Consider the following 12,582-nt stretch of genomic DNA (forward strand, 5'->3'; position numbering starts at 1 on the left):
GTGCTACCTCGCAAACGCGGGAGACAGCGACAAAGCAAAATAAATAAATATAGTATATATGTATTATCCCTGGGGATAGGGGAGAAAGAATACTTCCCACGTACTCCCTGCGTGTCGTAGAATGCGACTAAAAGGGGGGGGGGGAGCGGGGGGCTGGAAATCCTCCCCTCTCTTTTTTTCTTTTTTTTTAATTTTCCAAAAGAAGGAAAGAGAAGGGGCCAGGTGAGGATATTCCCTCAGAGGCCCAGTCCTCCGTTCTTAACGCTACCTTGCTAACGCGGGAAATGGCATATAGTTTGAAAGAGAAAAGAAAAAGTATATATGTATATGTCTGAGTATGTTATCTATTCTATCTATCTATATGTATTTCATCTATATATATGTATGCGTCTGAGTATGTATATGTTGATATGTATAGGCATGTGTATGCGCATGTGTGGGCGTTTATGTATATACAGTGTATGTGGGTGGGTTGAGCCATTCTTTCGTCTGTTTCCTTGCACTACCTCACTAACGTGGGAGACAGCGACTGAGTATCATAATAATAAAATCATGCTTTTTTCATCTCATGTATATGATCTACTTAATAGTAACCATTCAACGGAAAACTTTTTGCAGATGATGCTACAGTACAGAGGAAAAATATAATCCCATTGAGACTTTTGCATGAAGATATTGATAAAATCAGAGAAAACTGTAACAAATGGCATTATGTTTCAAGAAAACAAATACAAAGTCATGCATAAAGAAACAAAAGATGAAGGATATGAGAATAGAACAGGAAAGAGAGAGCTGGAAAAATGACAAAAAATGTCTTGTCCAAATGTGTGTTGTTTTGAACATGAAGCTAACACTTCTTGCTGCATGAAAACTAAATACCTTACTTGAAAGAGCAAAGAAAATAGCTACATACATCAATCATGAAATCTTCCTCCAGTTTTACAAGATCAGTTCATTCCCAATGAAATAGAAATAAGCTGTCCAAACCTGGTTTCCTTCCAGATTAGCTGATGAGAGTAAAAAGGACCTCAAAATTAGTCCCTGAGCTTATGTGTTGTCTCCCTCTGGGAGTCTCTACTTTCAATCAGTCCCACAATACGGGTACCCTCAAGCATTCTGATGTCAATGTTCCTCTTAGAATGGATAATGTCTTGATACTTTCTCACATAATCCCACATTGTATGTGTCAATTCATTTTAATTGTCTTATCATGCCCTTCCATAAAGTTTTTAAGTTATTCAACATTTTGTTATACTTTCTGGCACTTTCCACAACCTGCTCAAGACCTTCAAGTCCCTTTACTCTCTCTTCTAGTTCATATACTCAGCCTATGTATCTTTTTTACCACAGATACTAACCTGGCTACTCCAAGCTCACGTGTAAAGCCCCCAAAAGTTCACAATTTCAATATCCTCCACAATTCTTTGCAGGTACATCACATACACAAACATACATTGACCATTATTTTCCTTCACACTAACTACTTTACAAACAAAAATCAAGGCTGACTTTACTCATATCCTTCCAGAAACCCTTTCAGATTATGAACCTTAATGTATTCTCACATACACATGCATGCATGCATGCATGTATGTATGTATTCCTGAGTCCACGGGGAAAATGAAATACGATAAGTTCCCAAGTGCACTTTCGAGTAATAATCACATCATCAGGGGAGAGACAAGAGAGAAATATAACAGTCAGTTGATATACAATGAAGAGACGTAGCCAGGACACCATTTGGTAAACAGGCATGTTCCCCGTGGACTCATAGGAATATACTTGATCACACTCAAAATTGTGATCCTTTCCAATATGTATGTATGTATGTATATATGTATGTACATTTTTCCTTGGTGGCTTTTCCTTCAAATGCAAAAATTTTGGATAATATTAGAGAATAATTTGACTTAACAAAGACAATCTCCACTTACCTTTAGAATTATTGCATTTCTTCGTATGTAGAAATAGTGCAGGTTCTTTGCAGTATGAGCCACTAACAGCACTGTTGCCGTTGAAACTTTTTCTCGGACAACCTAAAATATATCAAATTAACTCTTTCTTTTCCATACTTTTTGCTTTTTCCATGCAGCTAGGGTGGGTAATGCCTTATTTGCTTAAATCCATTCTCTAACTGTCATCAAAACCAGTCACTTAATTCCATGTAAGTCCCAAAGACCTTTCAGTGGTTTTTTCCTGACCACTTCATATGTTCTAGCTCAGCTCACTGACAGCATATCATCCCTGAATATTTCATTGCTCCAATTAACTATAACCAATACAAGCCTCAAAACTATATCCTTTTCTCTCCTGAGGTGCTAAGGTTCTAGGTGCACTGAGAAATGTGTGGAAGAAAGTCTATTAATGCAAAGATGGCCATGTTTGAAAGTACTGTAGTTCTGATTATGTTATATGAATGAGAATATTGAGTACTGAATGAACTAAAGAGGGTGGGTCTGTAGGAAATTTAATGCCTGTGGGCAATAAGTGGTATAAGTGGGTGGTTGGTCCTGCAAAGACTGGCAGTGTAACAGCAAGGTGTAGTAGTAAGTGCAGTCTGATTAACAGAGTTAACCAAGGTGGTTTAGACATAATGGAAGAATAGGTAAAGAAAGACTGATCAAGAGGAGCTATGGGTCAGAAGTGGAGGAAATAAGGGGGATGGGGAGACCATAAAGATGGAAGGATAGAGTGAAAGAGGCTTAGTGATACTGTGACCTGAACATTCAGAAAGGTGAGATGTATGCACTAAACATAATGAACTGGAATGATGTGGTATACCGGGGTTGACATGCTGTCAATGGACTTGAACCAGGGCATGTGAAGCGTCTGGTGGTAAACCATGGAATGTTTGGTGGGGCCAGGATGTGGTAAGGGAGCTGTGGTTTCCGTGCATTACACATGACAGCTAGAGATGAGTGTGAACAAATGTGGCCTTTGTTGTCTTTTCCTAGCACTACCTCGAGTGTGCATGGGGGGAGGGGTGCCATTTCATGTGTGGCAGGGTGGCGACAGGAATAGAAGAAGGCAGCAAGTATGAATATGTACATGTGTATATATGTACAGAGAAGAGGTAGTAAAAGCTTTGCAGAAGATGAAAGCCGGCAAGGCAGCAGGTTTGGATGGTATTGCAGTGGAATTTATTAATAAAGGGGGTGACTGTATTCTTGACTGGTTGGTAAGGTTATTTAATGTATGTATGACTCATGGTGAGGTGCCTGAGGACTGGCGGAATGCGTGCATAGTGCCATTGTACAAAGGCAAAGGGGATAAGAGTGAGTGCTCAAATTACAGTGGTATAAGTTTGTTGAGTATTCCTGGTAAATTATATGGGAGGGTATTGATTGAGAGGGTGAAGGCATGTACAGAGCATCAGATTGGGGAAGAGCAGTGTGGTTTCAGAAGTGGTAGAGGATGTGTGGATCAGGTGTTTGCTTTGAAGAATGTATGTGAGAAATACTTAGAAAAGCAAATGGATTTGTATGTAGCATTTATGGATCTGGAGAAGGCATATGATAGAGTTGATAGAGATGCTCTGTGGAAGGTATTAAGAGTATATGGTGAGGGAGGTAAGTTGCTAGAAGCAGTGAAAAGTTTTCATCAAGGATGTAATGCATGGGTATGAGCAGGAAGAGAGGAGAGTGATTAGTTCCCAGTTAATCTCGGTTTGTGGCAGGGGTACGTGAAGTCTCCATGATTGTTTAATTTGTTTATGGATGGAGTTGTTTGGGAGGTGAATGCAAGAGTTATGGAGAGAGGGGCAAGTATGCAGTCTGTTGTGGATGAGAGGGCTTGGGAAGTGAGTAAGTTGTTGTTTGCTGATGATACAGTGCTTGTGGCTGATTCAGGTGAGAAATTGCAGAAGATGGTGACTGAGTTTGGTAAAGTGTGTGAAAAAAGAAAGCCGAGAGTAAACGTGAATAAGAGCAAGGTTATTAGGTTCAGTAGGGTTGAGGGACAAGTCAGTTGGGAGGTAAGTTTGAATGGAGTAAAACTGTGGAAGTAAAGTGTTTTAGATATCTGGGAGTGGATCTGGCAGCAGATGGAACCATGGAAGCGGAAGTGAATCATAGGGTGGGGGAGGGGGTGAAAATCCTGGGAGCCTTGAAGAATGTGTGAAAGTCGAGAACATTATCTCGGAAAGCATAAATGGGTATGTTTGAAGGAATAGTGGTTCCAACAATGTTGTATGGTTGCGAGGCGTGGGCTATGGATAGAGTTGTGCGCAGGAGGGTGGATGTGTTGCAAATGAAATGTTTGAGGAAAATATGTGGTGGGAGGTGGTTTGATCAAGTAAGTAATGGAAGGGTAAGAGAGATGTGTGGAAATAAGAGGAGTGTGGTAGAAAGAACTTAAGAGTGTGTGTTGAAATGATTTGGACATGAGAAAATAAGTGAGGAAAGACTGACAAAGAGGATATAAGTGTCAGAGGTGGAGGGAACAAGAAGTGGGAGACCAAATTGGAGGTGGAAGGATGGAGTGGAAAAAGATTTGAGTGATCAGGGCCAGAATATACAGGAGGGTAAAAGGCACGCAAGGAATGGAGTGAATTGGAATGATGTGGTATACCAGGGTCGATGTGCTGTCAATGGACTGAACCAAAGCATGTGAAATGTCTTGAGTAAACCATGGAAAGTTGTGTGGGGCCTGGATGTGGAAAGGGAGCTGTGGTTTCAGTGCATTACACATAACAGCTAGAGACTGAGTGTGAGAGAATGTGGCCATTTTTTTGTTTGTTTTTTGCTTATGAACTTATCAAAAATATAAATGCAAAGTAAAACATGGTAAATAAAGAATCTATGTTAATCAAAAAAAAAAAAAAGGAAATTGGGGTTAGAGTCTGATAGAGGCATATCTAAGATATTGTATCTTGAGGGACATGTTTTTGTAACCCTTACAACAAAGCATGAGATATGCCTACTCTTGAAAAAATTACTTACGTATTTTAATGCATATACATATTCTTAAGATTTTCAGTCAATTCACACTGCATGTTCCACATTCACTAAATTTACTCTTAGGCTTTACCACGAACTCAAGTCAAGAGAAAAATGTTTCATGTAACCCCTAATTAACACAAGACAATTCCTTGCACTACCTCACTAACGTGGGAGACAGCGACTGAGTATCATAATAATAAAATCATGCTTTTTTCATCTCATGTATATGATCTACTTAATAGTAACCATTCAACGGAAAACTTTTTGCAGATGATGCTACAGTACAGAGGAAAAATATAATCCCATTGAGACTTTTGCATGAAGATATTGATAAAATCAGAGAAAACTGTAACAAATGGCATTATGTTTCAAGAAAACAAATACAAAGTCATGCATAAAGAAACAAAAGATGAAGGATATGAGAATAGAACAGGAAAGAGAGAGCTGGAAAAATGACAAAAAATGTCTTGTCCAAATGTGTGTTGTTTTGAACATGAAGCTAACACTTCTTGCTGCATGAAAACTAAATACCTTACTTGAAAGAGCAAAGAAAATAGCTACATACATCAATCATGAAATCTTCCTCCAGTTTTACAAGATCAGTTCATTCCCAATGAAATAGAAATAAGCTGTCCAAACCTGGTTTCCTTCCAGATTAGCTGATGAGAGTAAAAAGGACCTCAAAATTAGTCCCTGAGCTTATGTGTTGTCTCCCTCTGGGAGTCTCTACTTTCAATCAGTCCCACAATACGGGTACCCTCAAGCATTCTGATGTCAATGTTCCTCTTAGAATGGATAATGTCTTGATACTTTCTCACATAATCCCACATTGTATGTGTCAATTCATTTTAATTGTCTTATCATGCCCTTCCATAAAGTTTTTAAGTTATTCAACATTTTGTTATACTTTCTGGCACTTTCCACAACCTGCTCAAGACCTTCAAGTCCCTTTACTCTCTCTTCTAGTTCATATACTCAGCCTATGTATCTTTTTTACCACAGATACTAACCTGGCTACTCCAAGCTCACGTGTAAAGCCCCCAAAAGTTCACAATTTCAATATCCTCCACAATTCTTTGCAGGTACATCACATACACAAACATACATTGACCATTATTTTCCTTCACACTAACTACTTTACAAACAAAAATCAAGGCTGACTTTACTCATATCCTTCCAGAAACCCTTTCAGATTATGAACCTTAATGTATTCTCACATACACATGCATGCATGCATGCATGTATGTATGTATTCCTGAGTCCACGGGGAAAATGAAATACGATAAGTTCCCAAGTGCACTTTCGAGTAATAATCACATCATCAGGGGAGAGACAAGAGAGAAATATAACAGTCAGTTGATATACAATGAAGAGACGTAGCCAGGACACCATTTGGTAAACAGGCATGTTCCCCGTGGACTCATAGGAATATACTTGATCACACTCAAAATTGTGATCCTTTCCAATATGTATGTATGTATGTATATATGTATGTACATTTTTCCTTGGTGGCTTTTCCTTCAAATGCAAAAATTTTGGATAATATTAGAGAATAATTTGACTTAACAAAGACAATCTCCACTTACCTTTAGAATTATTGCATTTCTTCGTATGTAGAAATAGTGCAGGTTCTTTGCAGTATGAGCCACTAACAGCACTGTTGCCGTTGAAACTTTTTCTCGGACAACCTAAAATATATCAAATTAACTCTTTCTTTTCCATACTTTTTGCTTTTTCCATGCAGCTAGGGTGGGTAATGCCTTATTTGCTTAAATCCATTCTCTAACTGTCATCAAAACCAGTCACTTAATTCCATGTAAGTCCCAAAGACCTTTCAGTGGTTTTTTCCTGACCACTTCATATGTTCTAGCTCAGCTCACTGACAGCATATCATCCCTGAATATTTCATTGCTCCAATTAACTATAACCAATACAAGCCTCAAAACTATATCCTTTTCTCTCCTGAGGTGCTAAGGTTCTAGGTGCACTGAGAAATGTGTGGAAGAAAGTCTATTAATGCAAAGATGGCCATGTTTGAAAGTACTGTAGTTCTGATTATGTTATATGAATGAGAATATTGAGTACTGAATGAACTAAAGAGGGTGGGTCTGTAGAAAATTTAATGCCTGTGGGCAATAAGTGGTATAAGTGGGTGGTTGGTCCTGCAAAGACTGGCAGTGTAACAGCAAGGTGTAGTAGTAAGTGCAGTCTGATTAACAGAGTTAACCAAGGTGGTTTAGACATAATGGAAGAATAGGTAAAGAAAGACTGATCAAGAGGAGCTATGGGTCAGAAGTGGAGGAAATAAGGGGGATGGGGAGACCATAAAGATGGAAGGATAGAGTGAAAGAGGCTTAGTGATACTGTGACCTGAACATTCAGAAAGGTGAGATGTATGCACTAAACATAATGAACTGGAATGATGTAGCATATGGCAGGCTGCAATGTGCTGTAAATGGGCTGAACCAAGGCATGTAAAGTGTTCTAAGGAAACTACAAAACTGTGTGTGGGGCTTGGATGTGGATGGAGGCTCTGATTCCAGTTCACAATATATGAGAGCTAGAGAAAGGATGTGATCAAACAAGACAGTTCTTTATACATGTTCCTGGTGCTACCTTGCTGAGGCAGAAAAAAATTATCAAAAAATTATAAATATCAAACATACCATCAATGACACCTAAGCGGGTTACACCCCTCATTCAAAAAGGTACTTCTCCATAGGTGTGACAAGGAGCTACAGGTCAAACTGTGTATAATATATTACACAGAGGTGCACATCAGAACTGTGAAGGAGGCAAACTATCAGCTGGCAAATATCAGAAAAACATTCAGTTGTAAAGATAAGGTAAAATTTGGTAAGGTATTTGCAACAAAGACAAAAAAGAGGATTATGCCTCTCAATTCTTCACAGTATCTAAAGCACAAAAATTTGGTGAAGGGAGTCCTGAGAAGAGCAACTTAGATGGTACAAGAGCTAAAGAGAGTTGAGTTTCAGATTTGTAGCTGAGGGCTACAAATCTGTCCAGCGTAGAAAAGAGTAGAAAGACGGTGAGAACTGATTACATCCTTCAAGTTTCCAAATTAGTTGGATGATGTCGAAAGTGACCAGGTCTTAATGAAATTCAATGCAAGATTAGCCAGAGGCCACAACAGTAAGTTAGAGAAGAAGCTGGTCAGTAAGGATGTAAAGAAATTCTGTTTAGCATAAAGATGGTTGGTGGCTGGAAAAGATCAAATGAGTTAAATGTGAATGTTAGCAGTTCACAAAGGTTCAAATGGCTACCTGACACCATTGAAAGTTCATGAGATGGTGCCCTAAGATTGTAGAACTCTCTCCCCATACTGTATAAACAAGTAAACAAATAAGTAACTCAAAGATGTGCATTGAAACATACAATCAATGATAAAAGTACAAGTCTGACACACTTGTATAATTTGTTGACAAAAAAATTCTAACAATTTTGAAAGGGTTGTATATATCAACTCAAACATTGTACAAAACACACAACTGCAGTAATGGAAACTTAAGGAACAACAAGCTCTTTAATAAATAGAAAAATAATGAACTTACCAAGGTGTGAATATAAGGACACTGTCTAGCCAATAAGACCAAAGATGAATCACTTCTATCATGAAAAGCTTTTGGCATGTGGAACCTGGGAAGCTGTTTATGACCAAACACTTCAAGTTCACGTTTGTACAACTCAGTTATTGCAAGCATCACTGGTGTGGTAATCTGAAAATGAACAATAATAAATGTTTAAACTGCCAGCAAGTACTAATTCTCTATTTTCGTCATTCATGAGTAAAGATTCGTATTCTTTCTGTAGAAGGAATAAACATATGACCAAGAATTTCATGCATCAAAATGTAAGCTTACTGCTTCTGAAGCATTGTATATAAATATAAAAAAACTGTTTACCTGATTTTTTTTCATTTATGACAAAAATTGATATGAATCATGACAAAGTTGCATGTCAAAGTATATGCACCTAGCTTTTCGTGGAAACTACATTAATCCCACACAAAAAAGAACAGCCAACTGCCCTCAACTCAGATAAACTCCGAGTCATCATCTTTCCTTATAACTTAGAAAAAGGTAAAACTTAAAAACTCCTTAAACAAGATAACTGAAGGTTTATGGGATGGCAGCATATACCCTATAACAGAAGGAAATGGCCATTACTCCTGAAGCTTGCAGTTATTTTCTGTGAAAATATGCTGTCTGTTATTTTATTTCATATATCTTTATTTCTCCAATTTGTAACTCGCCAAGAACATTCCTGTGAATCCATTAAGGAGGCTTACTGATTTTAGAGACATTTCCAAATGGTAGTGACAACACTGAAAGGCTGACTAATCCAGTATAAGGACCTAATCACAACTATAGATGCATAATCTGATAGACCACTTGCCATTTCATGACAAAGTGACTCATAATATATCCAGTCATAACAAACACAAAAAGTTAGGTGGCTGTAAGGAACATTGCTGATGGATGACCAAACAAGAAAAAAGTCAATTATGTAGTGGTTTGCACTGCAGATTTCGAATCATGCTTGGGCCAACCTAGGTTTGAATCTTTCAGAAGGCAGTCATCTCATTAAACCAGCCACTCAACCTCTCCTCACACCTAATCAATAAAAGGTGCCTGGCTTTGGCTGGTGTGTGTGTGTGTAATTACCTATTTGTACTGTGTGGGGAGGGAGTTTTATATTAGTGGGGCCCCATCTCTCTCATACTCTTTACTATCATATAACCTCTTAAATTTATGCATGCTGTCTGCATTAATCATGTCCTCAGTCAATCTGATCAATCCATTCACCATTATTATACTATGAAAGTATTTCTTTACTACCTTATTTACAAGATTCTTAATTTCATGTCAAGTCCACTGGTTGCTTTATCTTTATATCTCTCAAAGAACTGTCCACTGTAAACTTTGTAGATTTTCATTCTTCTTAAGTGGGTAAATTAAAAGCCTCAAGCCTTTCCCTGTAACTTAGCTCTCTTCATTCTGGTACCATCTTTGTTGCTCTTCTCTGAACTCTCTCAATGAGCTCATGTGTGTGTTTGTGTGGGTGTGTGTGTGTGTGTGTGTGTGTGTGTGTGTGTGTGTGTGTGTGTGTGTGTGTACTGTGTAGGGAGGGCCCCATCTCACGAACATCATACAAACTCTTAAATTCATGTAAGTTGTCCTTCTCAAACACAAAATCCTGAATCTTACTTCTAGGTAGATAATAATCTCATTGAGACCTTCCTTCACTGCCCTATTCACATTACTTTACATATGCTTGGGAAGAATTCCATCAACCACATATCAGACTAACTGTGGAGTCTATCTAGGTCCCCTTGTTAGGGTGGATGTATTGGAAATGAAATGTTTGAGGACAATTTGTGGTGTGAGGTGCTTTGATTAAGTAATGAAAGTGTAAGAGACTCATGTGTTATATAAAAAAAAGTGTAGTTTGTAGAACTGAAGATAGTGTGCTGAAACTGTTTGGAAACATAGAGAGAATGAGTAGGAAAAGATAAACAAAGAGGATATGTGCTTCTGAAGTGGAGGGAACATGGAGTATTGGGAGACCAAAATATACTAAAAGCAGATGACAAGATTTAGGGAGATTTAGACATATTTCATTTTATTCCTAAATAGATAGATTTCAAAAAGACCAGGCTCTTTCTCCTCACAGTCATTAGAGCTGGTGTCTCGGTCCACATTCAGACTCCAGGATGAGATTCAAACTCCTAAATTTAAAGCTCCAGATTCACGTTGGGACCACATCTCAGACTTCTGGTCAGTCCAACCATTAAAAGGACTTTTCCATACAATGACAATCACAAAAATGCCTAGGATGATCATACGACAAGCTAGCATCTGATGGAGGAAAGAAAAAATTTCTCTCCTAAGGAAGCAAAGGTTATGATATCAACAAAGGAAGCTTACCTTATACTCTAACTGATTATAAACTGATTATTCCCCACTTAATTAGGTAATTAAGTTGGTATATTCTAATTATTCTCTGAAGAAAACTTGATTCAAAGTAAACAATATGCAACAGAAGTTTCCATCAAAGGATCAGTGATAACAACAAGCTCTTTTTTTCTATATTCCCAAGTCATTTATAGCATTCTCTGAAATCAAAAAAGACAGAAATGTTTTCAAAGCGTGTAATGCAACTGAGCAAATTATCTCTGCTACAAAAGCAGAAACAAGACTTACGAATTCTCTAGGTGGCCTAAAATGCTAGTCAAACCCAGGAATTATGAACATTCACAGGAAGTCATTAGATTAAACAAGTAACAACTTTACGAAAAAGCTTAAGAGTTATTGAGTACCATGTGAAGATTCAAAGCAAGACTCACCCTGGTAAAAGGTGTATCATATACTATGCTCTTGACTGGTGCCTGTAGTTGCCAAATGATTTCCTTCTTGCAACTTCCCTCTGTGCAAAGGTGAACTCTAAGTTTGGGATTACCAGCTCGACACTGTTTCCATGCTTTATAGTGAAGAGATCGTCCATTTTCTGTGTATTTGTTTTGTACTATGTATAAATTTCTTATCTTTGACTGGGCCAAAAGTTCAAGGAGATCTTCACCAAGATTCTGAAAGAAAAATCTAAATATATCAATGGAGGCAACTAGAATTTTAAGATTATCTCAACGGAAGAAGTTATGACATGTTCATATTCACATTTCATGGCCCATATATTGATAAAAAGATCCTTTATTTTCTAAAAAATCCAATATGAAGCATAACTCACAGGGTACCCTCTGTCACATATCCCAAAACTATACACAAACAATAGGATCTGATGACCAAACACTATGATTTTGCTGTTTCATGACAAAAACAATTTTTTGTGAGAAAGTTAGGATTTCTTCCTTAATCAACCCAATCAAAAACTTTCAAGAGAAATAATCAAATGATAAAAGATGTAAATATTTCCTCCTTTTGGAATATATAAAAAAAAATCATTTTGCAGTAAGTCTACTTTCCATCAAATGATTTATGGTGCAGAAATAGCTTCTTTTGGGATACAGGTACACCACCGATTTTCCAGCACTCTTGGTTCCAAAGCCTTGCCAGATTAACTATTTTGCTGGGCCAACCGTGGTCATGTTATAAAAATTCATCGACACACCTTTAACCCACTAATTATACATCTCCCATGTGTCCAAAGATACCATGGACTACTAGAAATCTAAACTAAACATATTAAATGTTTGAGCACCCTGAGATGTTAAGTCTGTGCTTAGATTGTTTGAATTCTGTGATGGGGTCTTCTTTGTCTTCTGTTATTTGTGTTTTCCTAGGTGTGCACTACCAGAATAATGCAGGTGCTCGTCAGCTACGAGTTTAGCAAATCTGTCCACATACTCAGTGGCTCCTTTGCGGTTTGCAGACTGCTTTTCTCTGCACACTTTATTCATGGAAATTTCATGACGCTTCTTGAATCTTTGAAGCCATCCTTCACTATAGTCAAGCTCATGTTGTAATTCAAGTTCTTTATGGAACACCTTAGCCTAGTCCATTATCATGCTACCTGACACGTCCACTCCATCACTCCAACACTGTCAAAACCATTCCATCATCACTTGATTGTGCTCAGTACTCTTACCAGCTTTCATAGTTTTTCT

The 12,582-nt window shown here is 37.9% G+C and overlaps 1 protein-coding gene across 5 annotated transcripts in view; it reads right to left on the reverse strand.

Annotated features, from left to right (window-relative positions):
- Positions 1–12,582, reverse strand: part of LOC139745944 (uncharacterized) — a 61,251-nt gene that overhangs the window by 8,381 nt on the left and 40,288 nt on the right. For 3 of the 5 annotated variants that reach the window (XM_071656656.1, XM_071656658.1, XM_071656659.1), the window contains 3 exons: positions 11,308–11,547; positions 8,513–8,677; positions 6,527–6,628 (listed from right to left, as the gene is read on the reverse strand). In XM_071656656.1, the coding sequence (XP_071512757.1) occupies positions 6,527–6,628; positions 8,513–8,677; positions 11,308–11,547 (507 nt within the window). The remainder of the gene's footprint in view (positions 1–6,526; positions 6,629–8,512; positions 8,678–11,307; positions 11,548–12,582) is intronic. The other 2 variants (XM_071656657.1, XM_071656660.1) reach the window with 1 other exon arrangement.

The sequence above is a fragment of the Panulirus ornatus genome, chromosome 63 (assembly GCF_036320965.1).
Source record: "Panulirus ornatus isolate Po-2019 chromosome 63, ASM3632096v1, whole genome shotgun sequence".
Lineage (NCBI taxonomy): Eukaryota > Metazoa > Arthropoda > Malacostraca > Decapoda > Palinuridae > Panulirus > Panulirus ornatus.